Genomic DNA, 15,286 nt, shown 5'->3' with positions numbered 1-15,286 from the left:
CTAGGACTAAGTATTAGCTTGCCCATTGTTGTCACAGATCTAAGCCACACAATCCCCTTCCAGATGGCATTCTGATCTCCAGCTATGTGACTCCTGTTTCTCTCTGAAATAGTTTCTATCTTAAACGGAAAAGACACAAGTTCTTTTTTTGACTTTCCAACCCTCTAACATGCCAAAATGCTTTTTATCTATTTAATTCATCATTATGAAATTATACTAATTCATCATTACGGTACAGTGGTTAAGAGCACAAATCCCAGGGGCACCTGGGTGGCTAAGTCAGTTGAATGTCTGACTCTTGATTTCAGCTCAAGTCATGATCTCAGGGTTTTAAGACTGAGCCCTGCCTCAGGCCCTGTGCTGTGCATGGAGCTTGCTTAAGATTCAGTCTTTCCCTCTCCCTCTGTTCCTCCGTTGACCCCGTTTGCATACACCCAAGCTCACTCTTTCTCAAATAAATAAATAAGCAAGCAGGCACAAATCCTAGAGCCTAGCTGACCAGTGTGAGTACAAGTTCTGCCACTGGCTACCTATCCGGTTGATTTCAGGTAAATTACTTAATATCGGGGCACCTGGGTGGCTCAGTGGGTTAAAGCCTCTGCCTTCAGCTCAGGTCATGATCCCAGGGTACTGGGATCGAGCCCCGAGTTGGGCTCTCTGCGCCGTAGGGAACCTGCTTCCTCCTTTCTCTCTCTACCTGCCTCTCTGCCTACTTGTGATCTCTGTCTGTCAAATAAATAAATAAAATTTAAAAAAAAAAAAAAGGAATGTGGAGGGACGCCTGGGGGGTTCAGTCATTAAATGTCTGCCTTTGGCTTAGGTCATGATCCCAGGGTTCTGGGATCGATCCCCCTGCTGGGCTCCCTGCTCAGAAGCGTGCTTCTCCTTCTCCCTCTTCCCCTCTCATGCCTGTGCTCTTTTTCCCTCTCATTAAATAAATAAAATCTTTAAATAAATAAATTAAACAATTAAAAAATAAATCTGGAAACGGAAGAACACAGTCTCATATAAATCCCTCTCAAATCAGTATATAGTTGAAACCATATTGAATTTTTCTATTTTTTTCTAAATCACTGAAAAAATTACAGAGCAAAACTTAAAAATTATTACTTACACCATCATAAAACCCTTTCAGATATAACTTCTCCTTTGCTTCTGCAAGTTTTTCTCGGTCATTCTGGCTTTGAACTTTCAAAGCATCACAAATGGTTACAGCAGAAAGATTTCCAAAACCTGGAATTTCAATGATTGGCACCTGCAAAGAACAGCATGTCAGGAACTTATTCACACTGAATGAACACAAAAACAGCCCCATGGGGCATAATCCTTTTGCCTTTACGGTCTAATGAAGTCATTTCAGATTTTATATATCATTACAGAAGCACCACACATCAGGTAATCACAGTGACTAACACCCAGATGTGAATTTGTCCTCCTACTCTCCTCCACAGGAACTACCCAAATTCTCTGCACCAAGCCCCAAATTGTCCTTCCTGCACTACCGAACATACCTTCTCCAGCTCACAACCCTACACTGGCATATAATTAACTAAATAATAAATTCTGAAACTAGGAAAATGATGTAAACAACTAAATCTAAGGATGGTCTTATTGCTAGTTTATGATGTCTTCCAGATTCTTCATGAAAGTTATTTGCTAGTGATTAAAATGTTTTTGTTCTCCAGGCATTAATATGAAAACATAGCCATTCATGACCAATATGGCAAAAATTTTGTCTTTAGAAGCTTGAAAATTGGCCAAACTAGCAAAATAAGTGATTAGAAAATTGGTGATGCTAAGAAAGTCATTTATTCCAGAATTACAGGTGCTAGGTGCTAAGAAAATGCTTATGGTTGGTCTTTTTCTCACTCCTAACTGCCACAGCAGATATCAAATTAAAATAAGTAAACTCTTATGCAAACTCCCTCTCATTTTTATATTCACCAACTATAAAATTTTGTTACAAAGAAAATGTTAGCTCTTTTTTCACTGATAAAGAGAGGGGTATAACTATTCTGAATCTTCTATGTACTCACCGGCTCAAATGGCAAGACCATGTCATCTCTAATTCCATACTTTGTTCGTAAGGCCTACAAAAAAATTTGGCAAATAAACACAATGATCAGCACTTTACTGGCAGAATCATTGAAAGAACCAACACCAAAACTTTTTTTAATTATTTGTTCTCCTCTCCATATAGAGAATTTTTAAAATTTTACCAAATATCTCAAGAACAGACCTATGATTTTCAAAAACTCAACTGTATAAGGTAGAATGAATGGCTTAAATGAAAAAATAGTGAATTAAAAGCAAAAATTCACACACATACACACAGACATGAAAATGAGGTTCATACCCTAGGTTGCAATGAAAATGTGAATATCAGAAAACTTTTTTTGAAGTTTTATGAAACCCATCAAAACAGATTAAAGAAGAAAAATCACATGATCCTACCAAGAGATGCAAAAAAAGCTTTCAACAAAATCTAATACCCATTCATGATAAAAACTCCTAATAAACAGGAACAGATGCAGACCTTCTGAACTTCATAAAGACTATCTACAAAAAATCTACAACTCCTATCATACTTAACGATGAGAAACTCAAAGCTTTTCCACTAAGACCAGGTATGAGACAAAGATGTCCCCTCTCGCTGCTTCTTTTCAATATCATTCCGAATGTCCTTGCCAAAAGAAATCAAGAGAAGAAACTCCTGGAACTAATAAACAATTATAGTAAGGTTGCAGGATACACAGTTAATTACACAAAAGTATACTAAGAATGTATTAAGAATGAACAAGTGGAATTCAAAATTAAAAACATAGTATCATTAATATTAGCACCCCCCAAAATTAAATACTTAGGTACAAAAGTAACAATACATACATAAGATCTATGTAAGAAAAACTATGAAACTCTGTGAACAGAATAAAAAAACTGACTAAATGGACAGATACGTCATGTTCACGGACTCGAAGATTCAGTATGGTCAAGATGTCAATTCTTCCCAACTTACCTACAGATTCAACACAATCTCAACCAAAATCCCATCAAGTTATTTTATGAGTATCAACAAACTCATTTCAAAATTTGCAAAAGGCCAAAAATTATCAAATCAATACAGAAGAACTCAGTTGCCTTCTGGCTTCAAGACTTCCTATAAAGTTATAGTAATGAGGGGCGCCTGGGTGGCTCAGTGGGTTAAAGCCTCTGCCTTCGGCTCAGGTCGTGATCTCAGGGTCCTGGGATCGAGCCCCACATCGGGCTCGCTGCTCAACAGGGAGCCTGCTTCCTCCCTCTCTCTCTGCCTGCCTCTCTGCCTACTTATGATGTCTGTCTGTCAAATAAATAAATAAATAAATAAAATCTTTAAAAAAAAAAAAAGTTATAGTAATGAATACAGTGTGGTACTAACAAAAGAAGAGAAAATTGTTCAGTGGAACCAACACAGAGAGGAAAGAAACAGACCCCAAAAATATAAGCAACTGATCTTTGACGAAGGAGCAAAGACAACACAATAATTCAAAGACAATCTTTTCAACAAATGTTACTGAAGAACTGGACATTCACATGCAAAAAAAAAAAAAAGAATCTAGACACAGACCTTACACTGTCATAAAAATTAACTCAAAATGGATCACAGACCTAGATGTAAAACCAAAACTATAAAATTCCTATGAGATAACGTAGGTGAAAACTTAAATGACCACAGGTATGGTAGTGCCTTTTCAGATACATCAAAGACACAATCCATGAAAGAAATAATAAGCTGCACATTATTAAAATCGAAAACTGCTCTGCAAAAGACAGGTTCAGAAATTAAAAGACAAGCTAAATATCAGGAAAAAATATTTACAAAAGACACATCTGATAAAGGACTATTATCCAAAATATACAAAGAATTCTCAAAACTGAATAATAAGAAAACAAACAATCCGGGTTGCCAGGGTGACTCAGCCAGTTAAGCACCTGTCTGCCTTTGGCTCAGGTCTTGATCTCAGAGTTCTGGGAGGGAGCCCCACACCAGGCTCCCTGCTCAGTGGAGAATGTGGTTCTCCCTCACCCTCTGCCCCTCCCACCCCCACTCATGCGTGCACACCCATGTGCGTATTTGCTCTCTTTCAAAGGAATAAATAAAATCTTAAAAAAGATATCTGATTTTTGAATGAAGCAAAGACTGTGACACACCTCAACAAAAGAAGATACATAGCTGGCAAATAAGCATATGAAAAGACCACATCATGTCATCAGGAAAATGCTGATTAAAAGACATAGAGAAACCTCAGATGCACATGAGTAGTTGAAAGAAGCCAATCTGAGAAGGCTACATACTGTATGATTCTAACTATATGACATTCCAGAATAGGTAAAACTGTGGAGATACTGAAAAGATCAGTGATTGCCAAAGGTCGCAGCGGAGAAAGATGAACAGAAAGAAAGAGCACATGGGATTTTTAGGGCAATGAAAATACTCTCTGATATTATAATGATAAATCTGTGTCATTATACAGTTGTCCAAACCCAAAAAATATACACCACCAAGAGTGATCCCTAAGGTAAACTATGGACTTCAGTGTATTATGATGTGTCAATGCAGGTTCATCATGATAATGAATGTACCTCTCTGGTGGAAATTTTGACAATGGAGGAGCCTGTGCATGTGCAGGGGCAGGGAGTAAATGGGAAATCTCTACACCTTCCTCTCAATTTTACTGCAAACCTAAAAGTGCTCTAAAAGTCTTTTAAAACAACTCTATGAAATATTATATTTAAAACAAAGGAAAATACAAAAACATCAAGAAACAAGGCTGAGATAATAGTTCAAAGATACATGATAACTTTTTAGCCTAATTTCATAGTTCAATGGTACTTAATTAGATGATTTAAGAAGAAATAACATAAAACTCAGATACTCACTTGCTTTTTCTTCAGATCTCTAAGGGCAGCGAAATCATCAGGGGAGTCAGAAGGAACACTTGTGACCACACCAGTGCCTTACATAAGAAAGTGTGGAATTAGCTAGTACAACCAGAATGCAATTTCCAAAGTACATCCAGAAAGAAAGAAACTCTTTACCTTTATCTTCCTTGATGGTGAGCATTGGAAGAACATAGATCACCTTATTAGATGCTAAAGGTGCAGAAAGTGATGCACCAAGAATTTCCTATGGAACAAAAAAATCAACATAAAGGTGAAAAAATGTATTTTATCCATTAAAATTTCAAACAGTGTTAATATTTTTAAGCTCTGAGAAGCTAGTATTCAAAAATAAATGAAGTAGAACAAAACACATTTTTATACATATTAGACTACAAATCATTATAAATAATTATGATACCCAAATGTGGTGTGGTAAAGTTGTCAGAAAATTAGTACACTAATACATTGTTTGTGACAGTGTATTCCTTGCGGAAAACAATACTAGAACCATAGGAAGAGATACAAAATGTTCACATAACCTGGACCCAGCAATCCAATCCTAGGAATTTACCTCAGAGAAAAAAAATAACTTTTTCTCTTTGAGCCTGCCCAATGTTGTGTTAACTATAACAGCAAACCTAGAGACAGCTACAACTTTAAAAAAGAGAAAAATCATTTAACAAAATGAGATAGCAACAAAATAAAATACTGCATATCCATTTAAAACAATGATTATGAAGACCAATTTAACAAAAAGAATATAACCAGTTTCTCTTTTAAAAAAAAGAAATCCAAAGATTCAACAATACTGAGCCCATACTCTCAGAATGGCAACAAAGAGCTTGCAGCTGCTTGTTGAGCCAAGGAATGCACTGTCTCAGTTTCACACAGTTCCCACCCATCTGCTATATTCATAAGGCAGCTACTTAGAGTCCCATGGATGAAGGCTGAATATCATGACAGTCATAAGGGCTGAAAACTATTTTTTTAATTATACCACAAACTCCAGAATCTGCTTAAGTTTACATGCAAAGAAACTGTGTTAGGAACAGAAAAAAAATCTGTGTTATTCACACAATTCCAAAAAATGTCTCAGACAGAACTCAAACATCAGTAACTAAATAGATGCAGCAGCACTGCTTACACAGAAAAAGACAGGAACCTACTGCAATATCCATTATAGACAGTGGCTAGATAAACTGTGAAAGAGCCAAACGATGGAATACCATGCAACTGTGAAACAGAAGATACAAGGAAGCTCTGTGCTGTTAAGGGAAATACCAAGACATAATTAAGTAAAAAAGAAAGCAAGACGAAGAACGATGTGATGAAGTATACTGCCTTTTGTATACGAAAAAGAGGGCAGGGTGCCCAAGTGTCTCAATTGGTTAAGCATCTGTCTTTTGATTTTGACTCAGATCATAACGTTAGGGTAGTAGGATTGAGCCGGGAGTCAGGCTCTGCACTCAGGCCCCCTGCTTGTGCCCATGCGCTCATTCTCAATCTCAAGTGAATAAGTAAAATCTTTTTAAAAATAAATAAATCAGGGGCACCTGGGTGGCTCAGTGGGTTAAGTCGCTGCCTTCGGCTCAGGTCATGATCTCAGGGTCCTGGGATCGAGTCCCGCATCAGGCTCTCTGCTCAGCAGGGAGCCTGCTTCCCTCTCTCTCTCTCTGCCTGCCTCTCTGCCTACTTGTGATCTCTCTCTGTCAAATAAATAAATAAAATCTTTAAAATAAATAAATAAATAAATAAATCAGGGTGCCTGGGTGGCTCAGTCATTAAGCATCTGCCTTCTGCTCAGGTTGTGATCCCAGGGTCCTGGGATCAAGCCCCACATCGGGCTCCCTGCTCAGTGGGAAGCCTGTTTCTCCCTTTCCCACTTGCCCTGCTTGTGTTCCTTCTCTCACTGAATTTCTCTCTGTCAAATAAATAAATAAAATCTTAATAAATAAATAAATAATAAGAGGAAGAAAGAATATATACATAAGCATTTGCTTGTAGCTATGTGAAATATTTCTGTAAGGATATGTAAAACAGTGATTTTAGTGACTGCCTATGGAAGGGGAAACTGAGTGACCAGTGATGTACTCTCTATTTTGTCTTTTGAATTTTGAGTCCTGCTAATGTGTAACAATTCAGTCCAAAAGTAAGTTGGTTTACAAAATATGCAAGAAATAAAACGTCTATTCAAAAAAGAACTAAGGTAGTACTCTACTCATCTTTTTCTTCTAAAATGTTATTTATTGGGCTGCCTGGGTGGCTCAGTTGGTTAAGCATCTGACTCTTGGGTTTTGGTTCAGGTCATGATCTCAGGGTTATGAGATCGAGCCCCACATTGGGCTGTGCTCAGCCCAGAGTCTGCTTGGATTCTCTCTCCCTCCTTCTCCCTCTGCCTCTCCTGCTCATGATCTCTCTCTTTAATAAATAAATAAAATCTTTAAAAATAAATAAATAAATGTTATTTATTAAGACACCTAAGATCAGCATTTACCAAAGGGAATAAAATATACTCTGAAGAACTGATAAGTAAATAAACTGTAAAGATAAAAGCTACATAATCATCCAGATTTAGTTACTATCAACCAAGATTCTTCAGGAAAAAAATGGCTGCAATTCTACACCAGGAATGCAGGTAGTCTTCTACTGCAGCCATTAAATCGCTTGGAGGAGGACAGTCTGTGTTTTTCAACCAGGTACTTACTGAACGAAACATAAGACTCAAAAATGCTATGGTGTTATGGTCACGCAATGAATACTCCACTGTAGTAAGAAAGAACAAAACCACTCCTACACACAACATGTATGAATCTCAAAGACCTAATTCAAGCAAAAGAAGCCAGACACAAAAGAGTACAGATTATATAAGTCTATCTATGCCATACTTGAATGAAAAGTTCAAGAACAGCAACTAATCTTTGGTCTTAAATCAGAGCAGTTGTTACCTTTGCAGGAGAGGGGTGAGTACTGACTCAGGATGGCCAAGAGTGCACTTTCTAGACTACTAGAACTGTTCTATATCTTGATTTGGGTGGTGCATGCATGAGTGTACGCACATATAAAAATGCACCAAAATACAAAATATAGAATTTACACACTATATTGTATATGTACCTTAATTTAAAAGATTTTTTTCAATATCCTTCCCTCAAGTGTTACGGTTGTAATTTTCCTTTAAGTTTAAGCACTAAATTTAAAAATCTCCTACCCAACTCACCTCTCCCATTAATTCCTTAACAACAGGCACCACCCCATTGTGTTTGGTAAAGCCCTGGTATGACATATTCCTGGCAGCTCTTTGGGTGCAGATGAATATATCACCATTCACCGTCTCAAACCCAATGTACTTCATGTCAGGTCGAACCCAACAGTTGGTCTGTCCAAACATGGTCTCAGGTCTGAGAGTAGCAGCGACCAAGAAAATATTTTTCCCTTTCAGGCCACTAAGGAGAAAAAAATATATGTTTATGCAAAAAAATGTTGTAGATTCTATCACATTTATCTGTAATTTCAAAAAGAGCAATAACTGTTTGGTAACCTACCTTAATTTGGATGGGTATGGATCAAGCACTTTTAACTTGATTAAAGTATATTCCTGAGGTCCCACACCCTAAACAAATAAACAAAACAAAAATTTAAGAGGAAAAAAAGACTTGGATTAAACCCACTAATCTACATGAGAGATCTGAGTCAATTTTTTTTAGATGGATTCTCACATTGTTAGAATAATTCTTTCTGGGGCGCCTGGGTGGCTCAGTGGGTTAGGCCTCTGCCTTCGGCTCAGGTCATGATCCCAGGGTCCTGGGATCGAGCCCCGCGTCGGGCTCTCTGCTCAGCAGCAGGGGGCCTGCTTCACCCCCTCCCCTCTCTCTGCCTGCCTGTCTGCCTACTTGTGATCTCTGTCTGTCAAATAAATCAATAAAATCTTTAAAAAAAGAAAAAAAAGAATAATTCTTTCTTCCAATGCGGAAACTGCCAGTGGGGAGATAACTATATTCACACAGAAGTCTAATGTGGGGGCGTCTGGGTGATTCAGATCATTAAGCGTCTGCCTTCGGCTCAGGTCATAACCTCCGGATCCTGGGATTAAGCCCATCAGTAGGGCTCCCGGCTCAGTGTAAGTCTGCTTGTCCCTGTGCCTCTCCCCGCTGCTCGCTCTCTCTCAAATGAATAAATAAATCTTGAAAATATAATAAAAAATAAATAAAGGTCTAATGTGAAAGAAGTAACTTGAAAGAGATGCCTGGGTGCCTCAGTCAGTTAAGCAACTACCTTCAGCTCAGGTCACGATCCCTCTGCTTCTCCCTCTCACTCTGCACCGCAATCCCCTCCAGCTCATCCTCTTTCTCTCAAATAAATAAAAATCTTTGGGGAAAAAAAGGGACTTGAAAGACCACCTTCCCACCCCACACCAGCTTAGAACCCGTAAAGGAAGCCCAGACACTACTAAGTAAAAACACAACTGGCTAAGAGCTCACTTAAGAATGGAAGACAGGGGAAAAATTTAAAGTAATCACCCAAAATGGTGTTTACCAAAATGGTGTATGTAATCGAACAATCCCAAAGAGCAGGCAGGCATCAAAGAAATACCCTGGACCTGAGGTTCAGATGATGTGCATTCAAAACCTAACCGAGGCTATTACTAATGGCTTCACCCAAAGGAGTCACAATCTCTCTGAGCCTTCATTTCTTCGTCTGTAAAATAACTGTCCTGTGACTCACATGGGATTGTCCTGAGGAACACATAAGACAATGAACAAGAAAATGTTTTGAAAAACTATGACATACTATTGGAATTTAGGATACTGCTGTGGTGTTGACTACATTAAAACTTAATAGAGTCAGTAAACTGGGTCTTCCAAATTCAAAATTCTGATCAACTCTCACTTCTATTAGACAAGTTGCATCATAATTGAAAGCTGTCTTTGAAAAGTAGTCACTAGACTACAAACGCATTCAGAGATGGCAATAGAGGAAGATGCAGCATAGAGAATCCTAAGGTCAGATTCTGTCACTGTTACTGATTCACTTTGCTAGAGCTTTAGGTAAATCACCCTGGCTTCACTCAAGTATTACAAGGAATAATGCTACTAATGTGTTTCACAGGAATGTAGAGTGACCTGATGTCATGCATGGCTACAAGTACTTTGGAAAAAGGCAAGTAGGCACATGATCAGAACAAGTATAAATGGCATCTGTGTACATCAGTTAGCCACATATCTCATTACCTTGCCCCATGCTCTCTTATTTTAGAACAGCGTATTCTCCAAGCAGTGCTTCGCAAACATTAGTCTGCACGTGAATCTTACTGAGAGCATATTAGAGACAGATTTCTGGGCTCCACCCCAGACCTTCTGAAACAGCAATTTGGGGGACAGGCTCAAGAATGTGCTTCTGTATCACAAGCATATGCAGCTGGTCATTAGCACCGCTCTTGGAGTAACAAGGTGGTACACAAGACGCAGACACCTACGTGTCATTGTGCCTCCCTCTTCATAGTCACCAGAATACACCTCAGCAATGGAATATTTTAAAATTATTTTTGGGTTTCTGGGGTGCCTGGGTGGCTCAGTGGGTTAAGTCTCTACCTTTAGCTCAGGTCATGATCTCAGGGGCCTAGGATCGAGCCCTGTGTCGGGCTCTCTGCACACTGGGGAGCCTGCTTCCCCCTCCCTCTCTGCCTGCCTCTCTGACTACTTGCGACCTCTCTCTGTCTGCCAAATAAATAAATAAATAAAATCTTTTTTTTTTTTTAATTTATTTTTAGGTTTCTGATCTACTCTGTTAACTTTATGACTATATTATGAATTATTATAATAGCTACTCTATGTCACAAATAATTACCTCTCCAGTTTGTCTGTCATGATCCATGCAAGGCTGTCCGTCTTTTGGAGAGTAAATGGTATACCTAAAAAATAAACAATAAGTGACAAATATTATTATAATATACAAGTTTTACCCTAACATATTTGCCTTTGTTGCTAATATCTTTCAGTACTTCTTCTAACTAAAACTTCTAACTGAACAAATGTCTCTATCAATTATTTATGCTTTTATGAGTAGTTGCCAGCCTAGTTATTTAATGAAACTTTTCTGCCTTCAACAAAGGTACCCCTGAAAAATATGCACTAAACTTGGCTTTGTGGTATGAAACATATATTTCATTATATGAAATATAATCTCAATTATGAAATACAAGTAGCTTTTAATTAATCGACATAATCAAGAAAGAATCTTTTTTTTTTTAAAGATTTATTTATTTATTTGTCAGAGAGAGAGAGCAAGCGAGCACAGGCAGACAGAGTGGCAGGCAGAGACAGAGAGAGAAGCAGGCTCCCCGCCGAGCAAGAAGCCTGATGCGGAACTCGATCCCAGGACACTGGGATCAGGACCTGAGCCGAAGGCAGTTGCTTAACCAACTGAGCCAGCCAGGCGTTCCCAGAATCAAGGAAGAATCTTAAACAACTTGTAGAAAAAAAGGATAAACTAACACATAAATAAAATTATTTTTGAAAGTGGCTGGAAATACTGAACAGCATCTTTAGGGAGATCGTAAAAGCCAACACTCTGAGAGGAAGAAAAACCATAGGAGACTCTTAATCACAGGACAAAAAACAGGGTTGTTGGAGAGGAGAGGGGTGTAAGGATGGGGTAACTAGGTAATGAACATTAAGGAGGGCATGTGATCTAATGAACACTGGGTATTATATTTTTTTAAAAAGCCAAAACTTCCATTCTCCCTGTTTTTATTTGTTGTAACAGTAAGCAGCTCAAAGGCATTAAAATACTGTTAAGACAAAAAGGGAAACAACTGAGACATAAGAACAAAAAGGAAAAATTTATAATGAGAAAAAGAAGGCTATCTATCAAGCAGTGAAATACAATGCAAGAATTATAATTCTTGCTTTATTATATCAAAAGATAACTAACTTACCGCTTCCCAAATTTTATTTTGCTTCTTTCTCTTAATGTTAAAAACTGCCACCTGACAAATGAATCGTAGTAAGGATTAACATCAGTGGTGATGAAGGAACGACGCCAATCTACCTATAGAAAAGATAAAAGGTAATTTTTGAGAAATTTATAGAGTTTCTATGAATAAGAATTCCCATGAACCAATTATTTACTCTTTCGCTCTTTATGTTCCAACCTATAATTATATCAAACATTAAAAAGAAAACAACTTTCAGGTTCTATTAAATATATAATTATATTAACTTGTGTTTAATTTGTCAATTTTGAAACACACATAGTCATATAATAAACATATAGGGATTACAACAAATTAAGAAAGAACACTTAAATAATACCTTTATGTATTCCTAAATATATAAGCTAAACTTTGGCTTCTTCATATTCTTTGAATGGAATTCCCTTCTACTAATTGCTATTAACAAATATTCCAATACAACAAATATTAAAGTACTTCACTGCTTACATCAAGGTCCATAACAATAATGGTACCAACTCATTAGTGCAATACAGGTGGAATATATTATTCTAAATTAAGAGGTGGTTCAAGTCTCATATAATCATCAAAACAATGTATTCTTCACATTTTCTTAAACTATGGGGGTGATAGACATACCTTCAAACCCATTCTCTTCAGATCCTGAATAGCCAGTGGTGGGAAATAATCAAGCCAATGTTCTGCTTCAGAAAATTTGACTATCTCTTCATCAGACAAACCAAGGGATTTCATAATGCCCCACTGATATTTAGAAGATCCAGCTTTAGCAGCAGCTTTACTCTGAAAATAACCAGTAAAAGCAAACTTCATCAAGATCAACCAACAATTGGTTAGCAAATTCTAGGACTGCAATAATTTTAAGTGAATAATTTAATTTGGCAATTTTTTACATTCCAAAACATGCTGTTTGTATGTCAGAATACTAATGAATTTAGATGTATAGTTTTTACAAAATTTACAGTCCAAAACTAAGACTCTGATATGAGAAATAACTAAATCACTGGAACCATAAAGAATTATCATCAAAGATAAGATCTCAACACCAATCTCAATTTCTTTTTTCTAATACCACATGTATCATTTTTTAGTTACAAATAAGCTCCTAACAAAGAGTTTTGTCTTTTTCTAACATTTACCAATATCAAAAAGGCAACCAAAGATGGAAGAGATTAAGGAGACATACAAAGGAGACATGACAAGTAAATGCAATATGGAAGCTTGGATTGGACCTGCAAACAGAATAAGGATGTCAATGAAAATCTGTTGTAAGTCAAATAAAGTTTGTAGTTTAGTGAATAGTATTGTTCAAATGTTAATATCTCAGTTCTGAGGACTATATATGGTTAAATAAGGGGAACTGGGTGAAGATTATGAGAGAACTCTGCTCTACCTTGCAATCCTTCTCTAAATCTAAATTACTTCAAAATAAAGTAAAAAGGGGGGAAAGGCCATCAAAAAATCAGACAATTTTTGGCTTTGTTACTTTTTTAAAATCACTGAGCACTTTTTATGTGTCAGGTACTGGGAATACAAATATAAATTAAACAAATGTAAGTTTGAAATTTCAACCAAAATAAATACTATTAACCACCAAACCTTTTTTCCTTTAGCTTTATCCTTAATTATTACATCTTCTATTTTAACATTGATTTCTTCCTCCTCTTCTTCTTCATCTGGAAAATCAGGGGGGCAACCATAAAGCTCTATTTCTCTTTTCAGCTTATCAGCACATGCCTATAACAAACACAACATTAGAGTGAAGTTCAACATTCAAGGTAGAAACAATTTTTTGGTACTTCTTTAGCTAACTACAATGGACTGAGATTTTCTACAACACATCTATACACATGTGATTCATTACAGAAAATTCAAATGATATAATTTATGTGTGTCAAAATTCACTAATTTATAAATTAGTATTTTTACTTCATTTATTCAGCAAGTATTTATTCAGCGTTCAAAGTACTCAATGTAGTATACCGTATGTTAGGCATCAGAGGCATCAAGATATATAAGATATAGTGTTATCATTTTGAATAACATGAATAATAGTATTTCTCAAATTAAAGATGACTGTCTTTTATCTTCTATCATCATCTCAAGCCTCCAAGGTAGACAGGAGGCATTAAGTTAGAAAACATGCAGAACGCCTGGGCAGCTCAGTCGGTTATGTCTCTGCCTTCAGTTCAGATCATGATTTCAGGGTCCTGAGATCGAGTCCTGCCTGGGGCTCCCTGCTCCCTGCTGAGCAGGGAGCCTACTTCTCCCTCTCCCTCTGCCCTTCCCCCTGCTCATGCTCCCTCTCTCTCTCTGACAAATAAACAAAATCTTATAAAAAAAATTAAAAAATAAATAAGTTAGAAAATGCACACTGAGAGATGAAGGGGTTTATCCGAGGAAACTGCCAAAATATGCCTTTCGATATGGTACAGCAGAAGATTTATACCTCACCAATATAGTATTCTTGTCAGAATATTTCATTCAAATCTCATCATGAAGAAACAATCAGAAAACTCAGATGATGGGGCATTCTACAAAATAACTGGCCTAAATCCTCAAACAATATCAATGTCATGACAAACTAAAAGAAACCAAGAAGAACTGATAACAAAATCCAACGTGTGATCCACAGCACACAAAGTAAAAAACTGCCAGAAAGAACATTCTGGAACAACTAGAAACATCTGACTAGAGATTAGATAAAGATAGTAATATTATATGAATGTTAAATTTCTTGGATGGGGCAATGAGACAAAGATACATACTAAAGTACTTGGAGGTGGCACAACATGATGGGTGAAACCTACTTTCAGTGAGTTTATAGACAGAGAAAAAAGCATGCTCGTATTATGTGTGTGAACTAAAGAAGTTAGGGTAAATGGATAAGAGTTGGTAACGACGTGTGAAAGGTATATGGTGTTCATTCTCCCAACATTTGCATCTTTTCTGCAGGTGTGACACCTTTCAAAATAAAAGGATGGAGAAGCAAAAGAAATGGCAGTTACATTTCCCAACCCTCTTGCATTTCAGAAATCCTTTCAACTCTAATTGTCTGGCCCCATCTTTATTTAGAATTATTTCTAATACACATTCATGACAAATGAAGACTTTTGTAAACATGATGAAAATATGATATGACAAAAACCAAAAGCTGAGGGGCGCCTAGGTGGCTCAGTGTGTTAAGCCGCTGCCTTCGGCTCAGGTCATGATCTCAGGGTCCTGGGATCGAGTCCCGCATCAGGCTCTCTGCTCAGCAGGGAGCCTACTTCCCTTCCTCTCTCTCTGCCTGCCTCTCTGCCTACTTGTGATCTCTCTCTGTCAAATAAATAAATAAAATCTTAAAAAAAAAAAAAAAAGCTGAGACACATAAAAAAAACTATTACTTGATGTTGATAT

General features: G+C 37.1%; 1 protein-coding gene across 1 annotated transcript in view; it reads right to left on the bottom strand.

The window, feature by feature from the left end:
- Positions 1-15,286, bottom strand: part of LARS1 (leucyl-tRNA synthetase 1) — a 69,604-nt gene that overhangs the window by 40,389 nt on the left and 13,929 nt on the right. Inside the window, exons 5-14 of the mRNA XM_044225091.1 lie at positions 13,487-13,624; positions 12,509-12,670; positions 11,855-11,967; positions 10,765-10,828; positions 8,463-8,530; positions 8,138-8,363; positions 5,077-5,164; positions 4,918-4,994; positions 2,037-2,090; positions 1,115-1,255 (exon numbers count right to left, since the gene is read on the bottom strand). Coding sequence (XP_044081026.1) covers positions 1,115-1,255; positions 2,037-2,090; positions 4,918-4,994; positions 5,077-5,164; positions 8,138-8,363; positions 8,463-8,530; positions 10,765-10,828; positions 11,855-11,967; positions 12,509-12,670; positions 13,487-13,624 — 1,131 coding nt within the window. The remainder of the gene's footprint in view (positions 1-1,114; positions 1,256-2,036; positions 2,091-4,917; positions 4,995-5,076; positions 5,165-8,137; positions 8,364-8,462; positions 8,531-10,764; positions 10,829-11,854; positions 11,968-12,508; positions 12,671-13,486; positions 13,625-15,286) is intronic.

Source organism: Neovison vison, chromosome 1, assembly GCF_020171115.1.
Source record: "Neovison vison isolate M4711 chromosome 1, ASM_NN_V1, whole genome shotgun sequence".
In the NCBI taxonomy this organism is placed as follows: domain Eukaryota; kingdom Metazoa; phylum Chordata; class Mammalia; order Carnivora; family Mustelidae; genus Neogale; species Neogale vison.
Note: the sequence above shows the minus strand (reverse complement) of the source record. Positions and strands in the feature narration are given on the sequence as shown.